This window comes from Vipera ursinii, assembly GCF_947247035.1.
Source record: "Vipera ursinii genome assembly, chromosome: 1".
In the NCBI taxonomy this organism is placed as follows: domain Eukaryota; kingdom Metazoa; phylum Chordata; class Lepidosauria; order Squamata; family Viperidae; genus Vipera; species Vipera ursinii.
In genome coordinates this window covers 114,901,555-114,923,754 of record NC_139512.1, presented here as the reverse complement: position 1 = coordinate 114,923,754, position 22,200 = coordinate 114,901,555, and the positions used below count along the sequence as shown (strand labels likewise).

General features: G+C 41.6%; 1 protein-coding gene across 4 annotated transcripts in view; it reads right to left on the bottom strand.

The window, feature by feature from the left end:
• LOC310636450 (membrane-spanning 4-domains subfamily A member 15-like) overlaps positions 1 to 21,207 on the bottom strand; it is a 32,635-nt gene extending 11,428 nt beyond the window's left edge. The window contains exons 1-7 of one of the 4 annotated variants that reach the window (XM_083356303.1): positions 20,919 to 21,207; positions 16,527 to 16,774; positions 15,421 to 15,543; positions 15,209 to 15,265; positions 11,198 to 11,332; positions 9,002 to 9,133; positions 7,137 to 7,268 (exon numbers count right to left, since the gene is read on the bottom strand). In XM_083356303.1, the coding sequence (XP_083212429.1) occupies positions 7,158 to 7,268; positions 9,002 to 9,133; positions 11,198 to 11,332; positions 15,209 to 15,265; positions 15,421 to 15,543; positions 16,527 to 16,742 (774 nt within the window). In that variant the 5' untranslated portion in view covers positions 16,743 to 16,774; positions 20,919 to 21,207 and the 3' untranslated portion in view covers positions 7,137 to 7,157. Of the gene's footprint in view, positions 1 to 5,366; positions 7,269 to 9,001; positions 9,134 to 11,197; positions 11,333 to 15,208; positions 15,266 to 15,420; positions 15,544 to 16,526; positions 16,775 to 20,918 lie in introns of those variants that run through there. The other 3 variants (XM_083356302.1, XM_083356304.1, XM_083356305.1) reach the window with 3 other exon arrangements.
• Positions 21,208 to 22,200: the final 993 nt, after the last annotated feature.

Genomic DNA, 22,200 nt, shown 5'->3' with positions numbered 1-22,200 from the left:
GGCTGTAACTAGCCGCAATATATAGTCTAGCCCCTAGGCGGCAGCCAATAGGTTTGAAGCAACCATTGCCGCCTAGGGATAGCCAATAGCAGCACTGGAGACTTGTAGTCTGGGTTGCTGGAGAGCCGTTAGCTGTTCCAGCAACCCCCCCTGGTATTACTATTGAGCCCAATGCATAACATTTCCTTTTGCACTTATTTAAACTGAACATTTGCTTTTGAGTTGACTACCATTGGAGAGTTCCCCATTTTTTCAGAGTGCACTCTCTAGAGTCCTGATCCTCCTGCTGCTGGAGAAGGAAATGGCAACCCACTCCAGTATCTTTGCCATGAAAACCCCATGGACAGTACCAAAAGGAAAAAAGATATGACGCTGGAAGATGAGCCCCTCAGGTCGGAAGGTTTCCATTATGCTACTGGGGAAGAGCAGAGGGCTAGTACTAGTAGCGCCAGAAAGAATGAAGTGACTGGGCCAAAGCCAAAAGGGTGCTCAGCTGTGGATGTATCTGGTGGTGAAAGGAAAGTCCGATGCTGTAAAGATTTTTTCTCCATAGGAATCTGGAATGTAAGATCCATGAATCAAGGCAAGCTGGACGTGGTCAAACAAGAGATGACAAGACCGAACATCGACATCTTAGGAATCAGTGAACTAAAATGGACAGGAATGGGTGAATTTAATTCAGATGACCATCAGGTATACTACTGCAGGCAAGAATCCCTCAGAAGAAATGGAGTAGCCTTCATAGTCAATAAAAGAGTAGGAAAAGCAATACTGGGATACAATCCCCCAAATGACAGAATGATCTCAGTTTGAATCCAAGGCAAACCATTTAATATCACAGTAGTCCAAGTCTATGCCCACAACAAACTATGATCACAACAAACTGTGGCAAGTTCTTAAAGAGATGGGACTACCAGACCATCTTATTTGTCTCTTGAGAAACCTATATGCAGGTCAAGAAGCAACAGTGAGAACTGGACACAGAACCACTGATTGGTTCAAAATTGGGAAAGGAGTCTGGCAAGGCTGTATACTGTCACTCTGCCTGTTTAACTTATATGCAGAGCACATCATGAGAAAGGCAGGGCTAGATGAATCAAAAGTTGGAATTAAAATTGCCAGGAGAAATATCAACAACCTAAGGTATGCAGATGATACCACTCTAATGGCAGAAAGTGAAGAGGAGCTAAACAGCCTCTTGTTACGAGTGAAGAAGGAGAGTGCAAAACTTGGGTTGAAACTTAACATTAAGAAAACCAAGATCATGGCATCTGGCCCTCTCAATTCCTGGCAAATAGATGGGGAAGAAATGGAGGTAGTGACAGATTTTATTTTTCTGGGCTCCAAGATCACTGCAGATGGGGGCTGCAGCCAAGAAATTAAAGGATGCTTGCTCTTGGGGAGGAAAGCCATGGCAAATCTAGACAGCACACTAAAAAGCAGAGACATCACCTTGCCAACAAAAATGTGTGTAGTCAACGCTACGGTCTTCCCAGTTGCAATTTATGGCTGTGAAAGTTGGACCATAAGAAAGGCTGAGTGCCAAAGAATTGAAGCCTTTGAACTATGGTGATGCAGACGACTTCTGCGAGCCTAAATGGACTCCAGAAGATGGTAGAGGACAGGAAGGCCTGGAGGAACGTTGTCCATGGGGTTGCGATAGGTCAGACACGACTTCACAACTAACAACAACATTGACCTGTGCCACGAACCTCTACGCGGGGTCTGTGTGTAGAGCAGGCTGCTTCAACATTATAGTGTTTTGGAAGGGGAATCAGCTTCTGCCCTTCCCTCCCATGAGCTATGCTATTACCAGATTTCATCTTTTTAAAAAGCTGAACAGTGATTAAAGTTCAGTTTTGCAGTTAAACTCTGCCCACAGTCTGGAGTTTGATCCTGATGAGGCTCAAGGTTGGCTCAGCCTCCCATCCACACAGGGTCAGTAGAGTGAGGACGCAGATTGTTGGGAGCAACATGCAAATAATGCTTCAGCATTGTAAACCACACAAAGTGTGCTATAAAGCATTAAGGGGCAGTGGTGTACAAGTGGTCCTCAATGTACGACCACAATTGAACCCAACATTTATGTTGTTAAGTGAGACATTTCTTAAATTAATTTTTCCCCACTTTACGACCTTTCTTGTCACCATTGTTAAGAGAATTACTGCAGTTGTGAAGCTAGTAACACGGTTGTGAAATGAATCCAGCTTCCCCATTGATTTTGTTGGTCAGAAAGTCGCAAAAGGGATCACATGAACCAGAGACACTGCAACTGTCATAAATATGAGTCAATTGCCAAAAGTGTGAATTTTAATCACATGACCTTGGGGATGCTGCAATGGTCATAAGTGTGAAAAATGGTCACTTTTTTTAGTGCCATTGTAACATTGAACAGTCACTAAATGAACTGTTGTAACTTGAGGATTACCTCTGTAAGCCCAAATGCTATTGCTAATGCTATTTTTTCTGTTTCATGTAAAAAGTGTCTAAGGGGCTTCCGGTCAGTCCAGTCTTTTGTCTAATCAAGGAAGTCAATTTAGCCTTGTCTGAAAGTTCCATCATTCTCACCAACCATTCTTCTATTGTGGGTTACGTCAAACCTTCCCACTTTCGAGCATATTATAATCTCCCTGCAACTGTCAAATATAAAAACAAAGTTCCATGGCTTCTTTCTCGCTCTCTCTGCATCCTGAAGAAAAGCATCCCATTTTTATTGTACCCGAGTCTTTAAAATCTTCTGAATTTATCTAGGTATTCGTATCCAAGATTTTTGGAAGTTCTCTTTTTCCGAACAACCAGAAGATCAGAACTGCAGATTCTACAAGTATAATTTTTAATCTTTCAATTAAAGTTGGTGTGGAGGCATCAGGAAGGAGATGATAAATGTTTCATTATGGTTTCTGATCCTCCTTCTCCATAAGTTGTCCTCTAAATTCATCTTCTAAGGGAGGAAGGATACTTGAGAAAAATTCAGGCAACCTAGTTTCCCAGATCAAATAGGCTGCCTATTGGACTTTTTCACTTCCTAGTCCAAATCTGCCTCCTCTGAAAATCACAATCTTTCAGTATTAAATTATAATTGAAATATGTACAAATTAATGAAAAGAATAAAGGACATAATCATGAAAACATGTGAGATCACATGAGACCACTGAAATTTCACGAGGGCAAACTCAAAAGATATCAGCCTTTTTAACGATAACAACACATGTTGAAAAAAATCAATTTCATTTTCATTTTAGAAGTCCCAATACACATTTTAGGGTTGATAAAGCCATCACTGGAAACTAACATTCATATAGATGGTCGGAGGGTCATAGTATTCACTAAGCTCTCATTCAAGTTGAGTGACTGAACAAGCTTACTTCATGGTGACATATCCTCAGCATGTTTCATGTCCTTTCCTCCAGTTAGGGAGATGATTCAAAAGCATGTTGATAGGATTTGCTCCCTCTCCATATCTGCTCTCTACTTGGAACTGCCCTAACATTGTCCTGCAAGGAAAAACTCCCAATTGTTTCCTTCATGGAGCGCTGTGTCTACAGAGGTCCTGCTCTAGTATTTGTTCTGACCCTAAGAGAAAGACCACTGAGCAGCAACCTGGTCACAAGAAATGCCTCATGAGCATTGGGCCTTTTTTTTCGTATCCAGGGCTGACAGAAAGGTACTTTTAGAGAGGTCTTGATCTATCAGTAGCAATTACCTTCCTAGAGCGATCTGTCAGTCACATAGAAACGGGACATGGCCTGCTGGGAAACTAAAACTGTGATGACAGGGAGGTGGCTACACAGCAGTTCTGGTTTATGCTTTTCCGCAGTCTTGGTGGGGCTGCTCTTCTTCTGGGATCATGTCTGTCCAGCATCAAAACCCCAGATGCCCTGGAAGAAAGTCAGCAGCCACCCTATCAGTAAAGCAGTGAGGAGAGAAAATGGAAAACATGATTTCCACATTGAAACAGAGGAAGCCAATGGTAGCTACCCTCAGCTATGGACTGGAAATGAGAGGGAGGTTGTATTATGCAGATGAGTCCTTAAAGATGGTACCAGAAGTCTTTGAGGCAAAGTCAGGAGGCTGTGTGGATGGGCTCATTCTCTCATTAAGCAATCTCATTGTGCTCAGTGAGGAAGAGTGTCTTCCAGCACTCAAGCTACAAGTAGTCTTTATTTAACAAGGGTTCATATGAGCAGTGCTTTTTTTGTACCCTACAAGGTTCCATCCAAAAAAGGTGCCAGAACTCCGTTCTGAGTGTTCTATGAGAAAAAAAGCCCTGCATATGAGTGATGGAAAAGCAACTTTTAAGACCAAGTCTCAAATTTAGAGCCTTCAAGGGTTTGTAAAGCAAAGGAAATCTGAAATCTGAACATAAGCAGAATTATGGTTTCACTTAGAAACCACTTTGCTTAGTGATTGCCAATCCCAAGTCTGACTGCCAAACAAAAGACTATATTGGTATAAATACATTGCTATTAAACCTCTGAGCCTATCTCTCACCTACTAGTTGTAGTGGATGCCCTTTCTGTTGCTGTCTATGGAGTCTACAGAGTGAAATTAAGGAACACATTTTAAATTCTCTTTCTTGGTCAAAAGATTCACCCTGCACCCTTATTCTACAAGGGGAAAAACTACCCAAATATTTTGGCACCCAAGCAAAGCACCAAGTTGTATCTGTGATACGAGCCACATCTCCTAGATCCAAAGCTTTAGAAAATCTTGCTGTTGTATCACTTCCTGTCTTCTTTCACCTGAAGCCATCTGCTTTACTATAGTGTGGTGGGGTGGCATTCGTTTAAGAATATAAGCTATTACCTCTATCCCTATTCAAGTACATTGAGGAATCAACATAAATCATCCTCTTAGAAATTGTTATCCACATAGACAACATAAGGGCACCCCAAAAATGGTCTTGAATCTGCCTGCCTTTATTTAAATCTGGGGAAACTGAGCTGAAAGAGAATAAGAAGTCTGGCTCCAGGGGTTGATTTGTCCAAAGAAAAGGTGTGTGTGGGGAGATTCTAGTTGGATTAGGCATGTATTGATCTTTACATGACTTAGTTAGCAATGAAAGGGATATCTGCTATCCTATTTAGAAGCACTCTATTAATTCTGTACAAGTTACAGAATGGAACCCTGAATGAAATGAAACCATTCCTTCAATTCATTTGACTCCACTCCTCAACACTTACAAGCACAATTTTCAGTGTGTTAGTTCTCAGTTGCACCCAGTGTAACTTACCACAAACTCATAATAGGAAATGGAAAAGAATAGAATAGAATAGAATAGAATAGAATAGAATAGAATAGAATAGAATAGAATAGAATAGAATAGAATAGAATAGAACATAGAACAGAACAGAACAGAATAGAATTAGAAATTTTTATTTGCCAAGTGTGATTGGACACACAAGGAATTTCTCTCCGGTGCACATGGTCTTAAGTGTACATACAAGCAACAGGTGATAAATCATGATCACAAAATACCTTCAACATAATTATAAAACATTTAGTGATAGTTGTAGTATATTAAATAAGCAATCAACATAAATCATACTAGGATACTAAATAAAACAATATAAATTGTAAGATACAGGAAACAAAGTTAGTCATAAGAAGATAACGAAATAGGTAATAGGAAAGATGAGAATAGTAGTAATACAGCTCTACTAGGTAGTTTCACAGTGTTGTGGGAATTAGTTGTTTAATAGAGAGATGGCATGGGAGGAAAAACTGTCCATGTGTCTAGTTGTTTTGGCTTGCAATGCCCTATAGCAGGCATGTCAAACTGCCGGCCCATGGGCCGGATGCATCACACCAAAACCATGCCCACCCCATTGCAGGCAATGGGGAAAACGTCATGATACATCACGCAATGTCACATTACATTACGAGTTTGACATGCCTGCCCATTGTCTTGAGGGAATAAATTGGAAGTTTATGTCCAGGATATGAGAGGCCTATATTTTCAAAGCCCTCTTTCTGTACCGTGCGTTATACATGTCCTCAATGGAAGGCAGGCTGGTAGCATTTTCCCCCCTGCAGTTGTAACTATTAGTGGCATTTTTGATGTTAGGTGTCCTTTTTAAGTCTTGAGATATTATGGAACCTAGAAACTTGAAGGTCTCTACTGTTGATACTGTGTTGTCTAGTATTGCAAGAGATGAGAGGAGGGCTTCTCCTAAAATCAAAATTGTAAACTCTTCAAGGATGCAGCTAATGAGTGTGTTTACAGCTTCCCATGTTGGATAGTCAAAAAACCCCCAAAAATGGCAATTTGCATGGAATCTGTGTTTTTGATCAGCTTAAGTGCCCTAACAATATGGATTATTTTTGTTATATGCAAACTTCTTCCAATCTGTTTTGGGATCACAGTAATTATGCAACCGCTATTACAGGTAGTTCTCCATTTACAATGTCATTTAGTGACCATTCAGTTACAACAGAACTGAAAAAAATGACTCATGACCAGTCTTCACACACAGCATCATGCCCATGTTCGTTATGATCAAAACAGGTGCTCGGCAACCAGCACGTATGTATCACAGCATGCCAGGCTCAGTGATTGCTATTTGTGACCTTCCCAGCTAGCTTTTAAGAAGTCAATGTGGGAAACCAAGTTTGCTTAATGATCACGTGAGTCACTTAACAACCAGGATAATTTACTTAACAGCGGCAAAACAGGTCATAAATCGGGCACAATTCACTTAACTGCCTCACTTAGCAATGGACATTCTGGTCCAAATTGCATTCGTAAATTGAGAACTACATGTATTGTGTCAATAACATTTTTTTATAAATAGTTTGTGTTGTAATTTTGGTAGCTGTTTCTCTTTTCTGTAACATCAGATCTCCTACTTAATTCCATATTTGTCATAAAACCATCTAGAATATAAACAGAAGTGTAATAAACAGCTTCCATCATCCAGTGTAGGAAATCTACTTCCTCATAAATACACTGATGATCTGCAGCACAAATTCTTGCTTGTTGGGAAGTGTTATATAGCTATTAAGTAAACTAGAAGAACTTTAAAATTTGCCACCATTTAATTTGGTGTTTAAAGGTTTAATTGAAAAACAAACAAGGAAGCTGGAGGACAAAACAGAGTAACACATTGCTTCTCCCAAAACCTCTTCTGCAACACTTCTCACATTTCCTTCTTGTTTTACTGAGATTTGGTAGCCACGCTATCATAGGTCGGTGGAGGAGGAGGGTTTGGTTCAGGTGTGCCTGCTCCATCTCCGATGACTTGGTAAGGCACAAAAACCATGGTTGGCTGTAACAGAAAAGAATAGTCAATACAAAACATATTCAGGGAGGCACATGTTATTCTGGGTAGGAGGAATAGATTCTCCAGTTATAACTATAACTATGTCTTGTTAACTGTGATGGTGCCAGTCTCACCAACAGGCTGTAATCCTTGATAGCCCAAAATCCTGATAGAGAATTCTTTAAAGCTATAAATTAATATGCAAATGATTAGTGCCTGGGCATTTAAGTGACTTTTCCTGATCAAATCTGCCAGCTGTTCTCTGTATGGAATAGATGGCCTTCTGAAATCCGGATGGTGCCAACTGGGATGATTCTCTGGGAAGTGGCAAGTGGTAAGAGAAGTGAACTGGTTTCTCCTGAGGACCTTTGGGGACTGATTTTATTTTGTGCATTAGTTTTTATTGCAGTTATATATTGCTTATATTTTATGTTACTGTATTTGTACGTTTACTGTGTTGGTGTAAACCTCCTAGGATCTAGCTTGAGGAGCATATAAATAAATAATATTGTCATGATTTATTCACAAAAGACATCAGATGATGAACTTATTTTAACAATTTGAAGGCACGAAGAAGATGCATTTCCCTCCAAGGGAGGTTATTTTTTAGTTTCTGAAATTGCTTCAACTGGCAGTTGTTCTGAACAGATATAGGTGCCAATAAAGAAGAATATTTGTAGCAAAGGGCTGAAATGAGGGTAACCTGACGCTCTCTTGAGTTTGGTTGTTCTTTTGCAGATGTTTAACTACCCAAATAATAAACCTGCACTGAAGATGTTATCTAATTTGAGTAATGAAACATTTGCTAAAAAGCAACCAAGCTGGAGAGCACCAAGGCCTCCAAGACAGGTATCTCTGCATGCTGATTTAGCTGCTTACACTGTTTTTAGAGTGCTTCTGTTTATTCAGGTCCAACCATATTCACCCCTTTCCGTCTTTGTTCTTTCCCATTTTCTTCCTGTCAAATTAATCTGAAGCATTTCTGAAAGGCTGAGAGTATGGTTGTTACTGGTACAAAAGGAAGCCAATTGTCATTTCTGCTCAACAAGGGACAGACGTGGCTTTCTGCCCCACCACAGAACTTGCCAATGCAGAATGGAGGCCCTTGGTTGGTAATTCAGTTGTTTTCAAATGGCTTTTTTCAAAAACCTTTGCAGCTCTGTTAAAATCCCTTTATTACATCTATATTTGGAGATCTTAGGTAGCACATGATAGTCATGTATTCAGCTGTTGGTCTGAGATTTAAAAATAATGTTTTTTTCAAAATGAAAAAAAAATCTTGTTTTTTTAAAAAAATATAGCATTGTGAAAAAATGTGATCAAGTGACAGATACTTTAAGTTAATATAGTCATACCACTAAAGTAAATATATTTAGAACTGAGCCTTCTAAAATGGAGACATGAACTTCTGCATCACTGAATTAAAAAGAGACAACATAAATGTGTTGTATTGATGACAATCCCTCTCTAGCAAAAGAGAAGCTGGGGAAAAATTCATGTCATCTAATTATTCATATGCAAAAGCAAATAACCACAGGGTGTTAGATCAAAATTCAAGCCTCTTACTGAGTACCCTGAGCAGCCAATCTCACCTATTCTTCAGGGTAATAGCAAAGAAACAAGCAAAAGGTCGGGTTAGGTGGAGTGTAAATATAAAGGAGAAAAATGGACAATCTTCTTCTTTAACTTCTTTAACAATAAGAACTGCTAAAGCTATTATCGAACTATCACATATTTACCTGGGCATCAGAACAGCAAGCTGCCTGGCACCCGAAGTGTGCAAGTGAAACAGCGATGCAAAATTCCAGCAGGCTGAAGAAGAGCAGCAGAGTGGAGAAGCCATAACCGACATTCCGTATAGTTGCAATCTGCTGAGAAATTAATGTAGTGGTACGTATTTTATTTTATGTGCTACACCATTAAAAGGGACTCCCAGCTGCTTCCTGGGGAAACACTGGGAGGAACAATTGTACTGGGAAAAACAGAGACAGCGTACTTAGAAACCACAATGAGGACCAGAATTTCTACTGTTAAGCAAGGCAGTTGTTAAATGAGTCAAGGGTAACTTTATCTTTTTGCCACTGTTGTTAAGCAAATTGCTGCAGTTAAGGGAATCCTACGGTTGTTAAGTGAAGCTTTAATCATGTGACTGTGGGGACAGTCATACATGTGAAGAGTGGCCATAGCTTTGAGTGCCACTGACACTTTGAATGGTCGCAAATGAATAGTCATAAATTGAAGACTGCCTGTACAGCCTGTGTGATAGGAGAAAACCACTCCAGGGAACTTTAGCACCTCTTATGCTATGCAGCATTCTGAAGGGAAATTCCAGATAACACTGAGAATCAAAGGGGGAATCAATCATATTCCAGAGCCACACATCGCGTTAAATCATTGCACAGTAGCACCTATTTCACCTGAGCCTTGTTTCTCCTTTCTGCACCACAAAAAGCTGCTCATGTAGGATGAAGCAGAGAAGAAGAATCCAACGCTCAGGCTAAATCATTAGTTTTACTGATGCAGAATTTCTCAGCTCTCCCAACTAAACCGGCTGAAGGACATTGTTCAAGGTGGTAGTAGTGTTAGTAGGCCAGACTGGAGCCTTTGTAGGAATGTGGAATTTGGAGGCCCCGGGTCAGACCACAGTAAGGACATCCCATCATAATGTGAAGGGTTCCCTCCCAGTTGTAAAGGCCATAGTATGATGTACATTACTTTATCATTCTTATTCTTATGTTCTAAATGTAGTTAACCCATAATCTTTCTTACTTCTAGGCTCTTTGGCATTCTGCTGGCCAGGTGACCAGTGATCAATCTAGCTTTGTATGTCAGTGAAAGATGCTTTATCTTCAGTCCCTCTGCTTCCTTATTTAAAGGGGCGTGTTCCCCAAAACAAGGTATTCAGGTTATGATGACTCAAACACAATAGAACATTTTGAGTGTACGTTTTCCTGAATTACCCCAAGAGTCACAAGGGACAGAACCAAAAGCAGTTAAGGCAGAGACTGACTAGTCCAAAGACAAAAAGCGACAGGCCTCCCCATTGTCCTAACATAACCAGTCTTGGGTGAGGGGAAATAGATTTTATACACCTTGAGGCTGTTGTTGGATGGGGTCAGAATAAGAGGAGAGGAAAAGACTAGTTTTATACCAGTACAGCTAATGATAACTTAAGGCTTGGAATCTTACTCATCGGCTAAGGATAAGGTAAAAGTAACCTCATGGGAAAATTGAGAAAATTGGCATTAACAGATTATAGTTAAGGGCAACAAGGTGATTTAGATTCAGTCAGTCTAAGATATATTGTTTCCTTCATCAATAAGGATGCAGCTAGATCTATTTTATTTACCCAACTTCTTCCCAATCATTTGTTAGGCTGAAAAGGGGAAAAACCCTGGATGTGATACTACGATTTAACACTCATAAGAAAGCAAAGGACAGGACTTTACAAAAGTTACAAAAGTGATCCCAGGTATTGGCATGGTTCTAAACTGTCCACAATTCAGAACTTACCTAATTTTCAGTTTTCTAAAACTCGTGTGGCAAATGCAAAGAAGGAATGAGGATGTGGGGATGGCAGGAAAACCTGGTATACATTTCAACATGTACAGCTGTATTCTGTTCTATATAGAATTTTGAAACAATCTAAGCCAACAACCAAATTTTACACTCTACAGAGAAATAGTCAAAAGGTATGTCTAACACACATTTTCCATTTTTTTAAAAAAGTAATCTATCCACCTCCCCACCCCCACCCCCCAAAAAAACACTGGAGAAGAAAGAAGAGATCTAAAAGATCCTACACACTTTGTTCCTCGATGACCAGAAGATTTCAAACAAAACTTAAAGTGTCTGGGATATCCCCCCTATATACATAATCTCCTTCTGGATTCTGCACATGAAGCCAAAATTTAAAACCAGATTGGTTTACTTACATTTAAATCTTCAGTGTCATATAGATAGCGATATCTAAAATAAATACTAGAGAAGATCAGCTCACATAGATACAGGATGATACCAGTTAATGCCATTAAAGCACTTGTGATGTTCAATCCTACACTGGTTTTCACCTGAAAATATACCAGGAGAGAAAATACAATTATGATGTGAGCATAAGTCTTATTAAATGCAGAGGATAAAAACAATTAGCCCCAACTATGATAAAAACAGTGACAAGAGAATTCAGTGTATGTTTATGGTTTTTTAAAATCTGTTTTATTGGTTTTTTAACATAATCACCTTAATATTTGGTAAACAGACTGCTGTCTGGGTTTATATTTAAAAAACAATCAATAATAATTAGTTTATATAATTCTATATTCCACATAATAGCTTTGCTTGATTTTCTCTTCTTCCAATGATATTCTTTTTTTTCCAATCTTGAATTAATACAATTCTTATTTTTTTGATAAATAAATATAGATGAATATTTCTGCAAATAATAACCACATCAGAATAAATCTTCTTTTCTAAACGATTACCTTGATTGCCTCGTCATAGATCCTATTTACAAAATTCTTATTTAAATTTGTTTTCTCCACAATATTCAAAATATTTTTACTGGTTAAGATTTCTCAAGAGAGAGGGAGAGGACAGGAGAGGAGAGGAGAAAGAGAGAGAGAATAAGAAGATAGTATATGATTTAAAATACATGTCCCTCTTAGGCTAATGTATATTTATATCCAAATTTTTTCTCTTCTTTTTAACCATTTAGACACTTACACTTAAGTATCTAAAACATTTCCTTTATATAAACCATCCCAACATTTTTATATTTCTCATGTCAAAAAATAAAACACAAAGGAAAACAGAAAGAAAAAAATAGTATGGTACTTGAGGGGCTCATCCTTCTTAAACTAAAATTCATTTATATCCAAAATCTTTCAATTTCTTTAACCATATTCAAACAGATGTTTAATTTTTAAATATTCCCTCTGATAAATCCCATCATCTAATTTCTTACTTCTCACTTTGCCCCCCCCCAAACATCTTTCCTGATCTATATGCTCCATTGAATCAAAGAAACTTCCCAGTCTTGTGGATGTCGTTATAGGTACAAAACACAAATCAGGTAAGATGTTTTTATAAGAAGATTTCGCCCCTTCGTAATCATGGAAAATCTTTTCCTTTCTCTCTTAATTTCTCTTATCATTTTTTCTCTCAAGTTCTCGTAGTTCTCCCGGCAGCTCTGTAATCCATTTTGTCAAATCTTTTTTCTTGTCCTCAAACTTATTTTGTGATCTCAGTGTAAGTTATCTTTTCTAAGTCCAATATTTCCTGCAAGTTTTTTTCCCACCTGGCTTAAGTCATACTTCCTTTATTGTTAGGTTTCATCTTTAAATTTCTTTCCTCTGGTTTATATTCAGTTGTCTGTTTTATCTGCTTGTTCTCTATTTTTATTTTCTGAGAGATTTTTTTTGTCAGGTTAAATTGGAGATGTATTCATTTATATTTTCAAAGTTATTTTTAATTTCCTCATGGTTTGAGATCGTTATTTGAATTAGTTGCAACATAGCATATATCTCCTCCTGGAAAGTGTTTTTTCTTGGTATATTCTTTCTGCAGATCTCTGGTTTTCTATGATAGCCAAAAATCAGGGTTTTCCTTTCTCTGCAGACAGCTTTAGTGTCACAGTTGAATAGGTATTTGTAATCCAGAAAGGTCAATTTTTTTTCCTGTAAAGTGTATAATTCTCGCTTTGCAGGTAGCCTAAAATGTTTTCTTTTTTTGTCACAGCTGTTCTGTTATTAAGACATTGAAGATCACCAAAAACAAATTATCTTTTCCTGGGCTTTTCCAGTTCCTGTATTGGAGCAACTACTGTTGTATATTTTCATCCACCACTAGATGTCAGCACCAGTTCGTTTTTGAGTTTTCAAAATAAACAATTTTCTTTATTTTCATGATTTAAAAAGGAAATCTTAACAAATTCTACCAATTTCAAACTTATCCAAATTTAGGTTTATATTCATTTCTTTTCAGTATATTTCTGTCCCCCCTAAAAAGTTTAATTTACCACTTCCATCAGTAGGAAGGTGGGGCAAAGATCCCTCTTTCTCACTTTCAGAGGTTTTTTGCTTCATGGGTTGTTTTTTTTCCAGGAAGTCAATTATAAAGTAGAAGAGAGAAAATCACTGTTTTTACTCAGTTCCAAGCATGTTGTTTACAGTCAGCTTAAAATAGTGCTTTTGGGCTACGGCTGCTTGTAGCTTGGGCTAGACTCTGAACTTAAGCTAGCCTTTCTACTGCTGGTTTCTGGAGGGCTTTTTCCAGACCAATAGAATTGACTGTCTCTCCGCTATCAATGGGATTCCCCTCCTCCTTTGTTGCCTCTCCGGGGCGATTTCAAGCCCATTTAGGGTCCCCTATTAGGCAGAAATCGGCTGTAGGATGTGGAGCACCACGATCCCTCAACTGCTGAGCTACTGCACAAAACTGGAAGCCTGTATGTGGGTGTTTAATGACAAATAACCATTCAGTGATGAAACTAGATAACATCCACTAAAACCATAGGTATCAAACAGCAGCGACAACAGGTTTTCCACAGTGGAAAGATAAAACACAATTCATCTGAAGGCTTTTCTAACATTGTCAGTTCGTTCTTTCTGTTTCTGGATGTCAGCCTCCATTGAAGGCCAGTTGGCTAACAGTGACAGGAAAACTGGTAAGGTTTATTCACCCAATAACATTCTGGTAAAGAAAGAAATCCCACACTGTTTATTCTAGGACACAATGCACTCTAAGCATTAAATGTTAAGGTCAAATGCTCTTCTAGCTATACAACATTACAGAGAGGCAACTAGTGAGATGGGAATGGAGAAACCCTTGGAGTCACTTGTGAGAATTCTGAACGTTCAAAAACTGCTCTGTTTTTAGTTCTCCCCTGTCAGGAATGTAGTATTTTTTCTATCAAGATGGTTATTTTTCTCCTCTTGAATCCACACTATGTTTCTTTAGAAGACAAAAACATTTCTGTGTTGCCATGAACACTTTAAACCAAGGAGAAACAGGAGAGATGAAAGGAAGCTCTTTGCAAGAGGGCTACCATCAATTCTCTCCTCTCTTTGATTCCCAGGATGAATCCCACACTTGTTCCACACTTTTACTCCTAATACACTGAGCTTCTTTCTAATGTTGCTTCTATGTAGGAATACTGCTGAAACAGGAACTTTTGTCAAGATGGAGGAGGGAAAGGAGTAGGAACTATGTTGGCAATCTGGTTCAAGATAGAGAATGCAAGGAGATACTTAGCAGTAGCCACTAAGGAAGCTCTTGTAGAACAAGCACCAACGTCATGGTCACTGAGTCTCTCAGGCTTCTCTTATTTTCGTCATGCTACTGACTGGACCTGCAGTGTTGCAGGTTGCACATCAGGAAGGGAACTTGGGAAGAAGCCCATCACAAAATGGAGACCAGGGGAGGCTCCAATTCTGGATGGTTGGAACATTCTCTATTTTTGACATAGAACTTTTAATGGAAGCAAAGCTTGGAAGCTTGTGACCTCCCGTTTGGACTACTGTAACGCTCTCTACATGGGGCTGCCCTTGAAGACCACTCGGAGGCTTCAACTGGTGCAGAATGCGGCCGCGCAAGTTGTAATGGGGGTTTCCCGATACTCCCATGTAACACCTCTACTCCGTGAGCTGCATTGGCTTTAATATTTTTTAATCTGGTTCTTAATTTTTGTATTTTGGATTTTTAAATTCCCTGTAAACCGCCCTGAGTCCTCAGGGAATAGGGCGGTATATAAATATAAATAAATAAATAAATAAATAAATAAAAGGTAATCAAAGAAGGAAAGGGGGCAGGGAGGTTAGTTTGCTTTTCTTTCCCAAATGTTGATTTAAGCCTGAGCAGTACCTGAAGGCAATGGACAATATAAAGAGTGCTAAGTGATTATCAAGAAACAGCATAAAAGAAGTTCAAATGCTATACAGCTTTCTCACCAAAGCACGATTTGGACGGTTCGCAGCTGCTACACAAAGTGATCCAGAAGAAATGAACTATGGAATAAAATAGAAAATTTTTTTAGTCCACTGGGAATATCAACAGAAAAAATATCAGAAAAGAAGGCTGTAATGCAAACAGGACCTTTATTGGTATCCGTTAGCCATTAATACAATGGTGCATGACTGAATAGGAATGTGCACATACTTACAAATATCCCTCCCCAAAAGGGGTAACCTCCAATTCCTGCTAAGGTAAGGTAGTAAGAAGAAGAGAGACAAAGCGAGACAGCCCCAAAGCCAATGTGGATCAACCCAATCATGATCTGGACGGCCTACGGAAGGAAAACACACAAAATAACAAAAATTAATTCTCTGAATCTGAGAAAGAGAAACATTCTAATTTGTTAGCTCTCCAGGAAAGGCATCACTTTCTATCCCTCTTGAAAGGTCCTTGAAAGGGGTTGGGGCTTCTAAGCTTCCAGGGCAGGTGTTGACCCAAGGCCTGGTGAAAATTCCAAATGGGGAGAAGGGACAATTTGAGACACGATTCTTACTATGTTCTGGACATTTACTCCAGATTATGATCTAGATTCACCTACAGTGAGGCTGCTCTTGTCACAAAGAAGGTCTGTATGAATATCAAGATGGGCCTCTGAGGAATGCCACTTCTCTCATTACAGACTCCTCTGCAAGAGGAAGTTAAGCATGGTCATAAGACAAAGCAACGTCAACCGGCTTGGGCCAGAGCCAATCTATTTCCAGGTTCTTCTGGAGAAATGCCCAAGAGTTCCACTTCTCCGAGGGAAGGGAGAAAAAGATCTGGCTGAAACTATGGCTGAGCTCCACTTTTTCACTTAAAGAGCAAAGCACAGGAATGCATATCTGAGTCAGAACATTTTGAAGAAAGACAAAAGAAACTACCAGGAAGAGCAGATGTTTCTGGAGTATATTCCAGAGCCAGACAAACCCCAAAGCCAAGTTCCAGAACTTCAATATGGAGCTCTCAGGTCTCTAAAAAAGGTAAAGGTAAAGGTTCCCCCGCACATGCGTGCTAGTCATTTCCGACTCTAGGGGCCGGTGCTCATCTCCGTTTCAAAGCCGAAGAGCCAGCGCTTGTCCGAGGACGTCTCCGTGGTTATGTGGCCGGCATGACTAGACGCCAAAGGCGCACGGAACGCTGTTACCTTCCCACCGTAGTGGTCCCTATTTTTCTACTTGCATTTTTATGTGCTTTCGAACTGCTAGGTTGGCAGAAGCTGGGACGAGTAACAGGCGCTCACAGTCTTCAAACAGGCACATGGCAAAGCATGCGTACCCCAAGCACTTTGGTCTGAGCATTGAGGAATCTCTCCATAGGACCCTTCTGGGGGGCTTGTTGAGAAGCACTGGTGGAAATTCCAAGTTGCTGAGCTCCACACTGAGGATATGGAGTTGCTCCAGATGCCTGAAGAACAACACCGGGCAATCCAGGGGCCATTTGGATTACGTTTGCTCCATTAGAGGGGATGAAAACTATGGATCCAGTAGCCATGGTTGCTGGAAGTGTTGCCACAACTCAGTTACCTGCAAACCAACAAGTGAAGAAAGTTAATGCCTTAACACCAAGGAGGCAAAGTCTGGTTCTTTTCATTAATCTCACTTTATGAGATAACATTTGCTTGCAGTAAAACTGCAGAAGATTGTCAGAAGGGTTCAAGGAGCAGGGTAGTAAACAGATAGAATGTTCTCAGGGATAAAAATATTTCCTTCCCCCACCATTCAGCCGGAACCAAAGAAGCTTCTTTGTTGAGAAGTGAAATGTTTTCAAGGAAAAAAACAACAACCTCCAGTTGCCTTTTGAAAAGCACCTGTGGGACAACCATGGCCTGGAAGATTGATAATCTCCATAGACATCAGGGAGAAAATGTTAATCAGAACATGGAGAACCTGCTCATTGTTATGACCCAGGGGGTCAAGGCAAAGCAGCCTCTAGAGCAGACATGTCAAACACAAGGCCCGGGGGCCGGATGCGGCCCGCGAAGTGGTTTCATGCGGCCCGCGAAGCCATCCTGGAAAAAAGTGAGGGAACGGCCCCCACTGCTTTGGCCCTGGCCCAGAGACCCTCCTTCTGCTAGAGACCCTCAGATCTGTCCCACTCCTGCCCAGGCCCCCATAGGCATCCTTGATGCGAACAATGAAGAGCTGGCCACGCCCACCCAGTAGGCCACACCCACTATAGCCACGGCCACCCAGTAGGCCACGCCCACCCTGGCCATACCCACCCGGCCCCCTGAGGGCAACCGCAATGCTGATGCGGCCCTCAATGAAATTGAGTTTGACACCCCTGCTCTAGAGAGTTCTTTATTTCTCTTAGCAAATATTCCAGCCAATGGCCCTCCAACAACCAGTAAGACTTCATCCTCACACAAGGCACAGACTCCCAAAAATAGTCCCAGTATTACAAAGAAAGCCCACAGAGTAGGAGGAAAGTCCAGGGCAGTCCTCAGGGTTCCACCAGGCAGGGTCCAAGGTCAGTCCTCAGGACAAGAAACAGGTCAGTCCTCAGGACAAGAAACAGGTCCCAGAAAAGAGGCATTTCCAAAGCCCCAGGGAAGCAAAGCCAAACGTAGGCCACAAGAGAAGGGTGAGGTCCAAAACACGAGGTGAGGTGAGGCAAGGCAAGGCAAACAGCAACAGGCACCAGTAAAAGCCGAGAGAGTGTAAGGCAAAGTCAACAATTGTTCCTGGCAAAGACTTAACTACCCAAGGCTTCTCCTTAAGTTATTCCCCTCCAGGTGTTCCTTGTGAGGAGGGGTGGGGTGACCTCTTCCCAACTGGCCTTGCAGCCTTCCCTGGGCTTGCCTATGCTCCATTCTCCTTGCCCTTGGATCAGTGAAGTAGGCAGCTGTTCCTCATCAGAGGAGATTGCCTGCCTGTCAGCACCACTGATGGTCAATAGCCAATCCTCTGCTGTGTCTGTGCAGGCAGGCAGCTCTCCATCTGCTCAACCACCTCCCCCAATTCCTGAGGGGCCCCGGACAGCATCGTCCTCAGCCCCTGGTGTGTCTTCACTGTTGCCAGGGTCCCACCTCCAGCTCCAGCTCTTCCTCCTCCTCCTCCTCCTCCTCCAAACTGGTCTCCGAGGGGACCATGACACCTACCTTCCATTTTTCAAATGCAAAAAGTGTCTAATCTTAGCACCACCTCAAATCCACCCAGCTAAATGGCATTTCTCATTCGAGCAAAATTTTATTGTTGTCCTGTTGTCCTGTTACTGGCAGATGCTTATAAGCCACAGCCCTGGGGTTGAGGACCTCTGCTGTAAAGGACAGGAATCTGTATCCCATCTTTGCTTCACTGCTATGGTGAGGTTTTTTATTGGAACACAACTGGAGCATCAGCCTGGGTTTCCCAACAAAACTCTGGGTGACCCCAGAAAGCAGTAAAATGTCAACTGCCATCAACAACTAAAGTGAGGGAAATAAGTATTTGATCCCCTGCTGATTTTGTACATTTGCCTACTGACAAAGAAATGATCAGTCTATAATTTTAATGGTAGGTTTATTTTAACAGGGACAACAGAATAACAGCAACAAGAAATCTAGAAAAATGCATTTCAAAAAAGTTATAAATTGATTTGCATTTTAATGAGTGAAATAAGTATTTGATCCCCTATTAATCAGTAAGATTTCTGGCTCCCAGGTGTCTTTTATACAGGTAACAAGCTGAGATTAAGAGCCCTCTCTTAAAGGGAGTGCTCCTAATCTCAGCTTGTTATCTGTATAAAAGACACCTGTCCACAGAAGCAATCAATCAATCAGATTCCAAACTCTCCACCATGGTCAAGAGGGGTCAGCAACCTGAAACAGTGAAAGAGCCACTCAGAACCGGTTCCCTCACAAAAGGAAAAACTGGGAGCCGCACAAAATTTGTGCGCATGTGCGTACATGCGCGCATGTGCAGAACAGGGTTTGACTGAAGACTGGAGCTAAGGCGAGATATGCACCTACCCTGCATATTTGAATTGATTGGTTGAACTTTTTTAGTCCCACTTTTTTTTTTGGACTGCACATGGCAGAAGACTGGGAGCCGCAGGAGATGGCTGAAAGAGCCGCATGCGGCTCCGGAGCCGCGGGTTTCAGACCTGTGGTCAAGACCAAAGAGCTGTCCAAGAATGTCAGGGCAGGATTGAAGACCTACACAAGGCTGGAATGGACTACAAGACTATTGCCAAGCAGCTTGGTGAAAAGGTGATTATTTGCAAATGGAAGAAACACAAAATAACTGTCAATCTCCTTTGGTCTGAGGCTCCATGCAAGATCTCACCTTGTGGAGTTTCAATGATCATGAGAAAAGTGAGGAATCAGCCCAGAACTATACAGGAGGATCTTGTCAATGATCTCAAGGCAGCTGAGACCATAGTCACCAAGAAAACAATTGATAACACAATACACCACAAAAGACTGAAATCCTGCAGCGCATGCAAGGTCCCCCTGCTCAAGAAAGCACATGTACAGGCCCATCTGAAGTTTGCCAGTGAACATCTGAATGATTCAGAAGAGAACTGGGTGAAAGTGATGTGGTCAGGTGAGACCAAAATCGAACTCTTTGGCATCAACTCAGTTTGCCATGTTTGGAGGAGGAATGCTGCCTATGACCCCCAAAACACCATCCCCACTGCCAAACATGGAGGTGGAAACATTATGCTTTGGGGGTGTTATTCTGCTAAGGACAACTTCACACCAAAGGGACAATGGACCAGACCATGTACCATCAAATCTTGGGTGAGAACCTCCTTCCCTCAGCCAGGGCACTGAAAATGGGTGGTAGATGGGTATTCCAGCATGACAATGACCCAAAACACATGGCCAAGGCAACAAAAGAGTGACTCAAGAAGCAGCACATTAAGGTCCTGGAGTGGCCTAACCAGTCTCCAGACCTTAATCCCATAGAAAATCTGTGGAGGGAGCTGAACGTTCAAATTGCCAAATGTCAGCCTCGAAACCGTAATGATTTGGAGAGGATCTGCAAAGAGGAGTGGGACAAAATCCCTCCTGAGATATGTGCAAACTTGGTGGCCAACTACAAGAAACGTCCGACTTCTGTGATTGCCAACAAGGTTTTTGCCACCAAGTACTAAGTTATGTTTTGCAAAGGGGTCAAATACTTATTTCACACATTTAAACGCAAATCAATTTATAACTTTTTGAAATGCGTTTTTCTGGATTTTTTGTTGTTATTGTCTCTCACTGTTAAAATAAAGCTACCATTACAATTATAGACTGATCATTTCTTTGTCAGTGGGCAAACATACAAAATCAGCAGGGGATCAAATAATTTTTTTCCTCACTGTAATAACTCTCCGGATGTTTAAAACCCTGACCCCAATGGCCCAAATTAATCCCACGGTTGCGATTATGCAGACCTTAGCAGGAAGCTACTTCCTTCCTCAGCCTCCTTCCTTCCTTCCCTCTTGGAAGTCAAAGTTAAGGGGAGCACCACCCACCCAGTTTATAGGGCGCCAGTGTGAGCATTGAGCACTTCCATTATGGCAAGATTGTTTGCAAACTCTTTGCTGTCTGCTAATTCTCCTCTTAAATGCTCCCATCGAGAAGACCTGCGGTGACTGCGTGGCTGAGAAGACCGCGGGTGGATGGCTGCAGGGGAGAAGCGGCAGGCAAAGAATTAATTCCATATTATTTTTAAAAAGTAATCAGAATCTACTCACCACAACCTATCAAGACGACACACAAAGAAAACGAAAGTAACTTAACGGAAACAAGTAGGGGGCGGGGTTCCGCCGCCCACTAAAATGAGGGATTTGCTCACAGCTTAATCGAGGACTCCTGGAAAAACTTTTTCCCCTTTAACTGTTGCAACTAATAACAGTTTGGGGGCCAGGGACCTTCTGTTTGTTCGGAAACGAGAGGGAAATTATCCGAGTTTACAACAGTCTGCAATTCCCGGGCTAAAACGAATCACTGAAACCAAACGCGTCCCTCGACATTTTTCGCTTCCTCCCAAAGTACGCGAGTCTCGCGCTTGAAGGAACTCCCTTTTAACCCCTCGGAGTCTTGTACAACCTTTGCAGGAATCACTAGAAAGAGAAACAAGAGGACGCGCAGTGCAATCACAGCCTCCGCGTCAGTTCCCCCTTCCGTCCCCCGGACCTCTTTAAGTAGACCTAGCACACACACACACACACACACTTCCCTCCACCGGCGCTCTTTATAGCTTTCGGCTTGCTCTTTTTGGCCCTTGAACAGGCAAAGCCGCCGTGGAGGGAGTCGCTCCCAACCTCCAACTGCGCTCCTTGCGGAACTCTCCTTGTAAACCTCCGAGGCCGCTGAAACAGCTGGACCACCCTATCGTTTGGCCACTAAGCAGATGCCAAAGGCAAATCCCCTCCGTGCATTGGCAGAGTTAGCATATGGGTTAATCTATTATGTTTCCTTTTGCACTTGTTTAAGCTGAACTTTCGCTTTTGGGTTGACTACTATTGGAGGGTCCCCCATTCTTTCAGAGTGCACGTTACACGGGAGCGCCCTCTAGAGTCTTCATCCTCCTATTGCTTGTTTGTATTGGCCTGTGCCACGAACCCTTACGCGGGGTGTGTGTGTAGAGGAGGTTGCTTCAACGTTATAGTGCAGGGCTTTTCAACCATTTCACCCATTGCACCACTTTTAGGACATGGCAACATCTGAGTACCATCAGTCGCCTAGCAAGGTTTCAAAAACTTGATAAATGTGAATCAGTTGCCAAGCATCTGAATGTAAATCACAAGACCCTGGAGATGCTGCAACATTCCAGCTGATCGGCGATTTTTGTGGGCTCAGAAGCACCAGGATCAGCGCCAAGATCCAGCTGGAGCTTGGTGCTGATCCTGGCACTTCCACTGAGCCCTGACAGCCCCAAAGAAGTGCTGATCCTGGCGCTTCTGCTGAGCTCTGACAGCCCTGCAGCTCCAGCCATCTCTCGCTCAGGCTTGTGCGGTGCTGCCACCAGTTCAG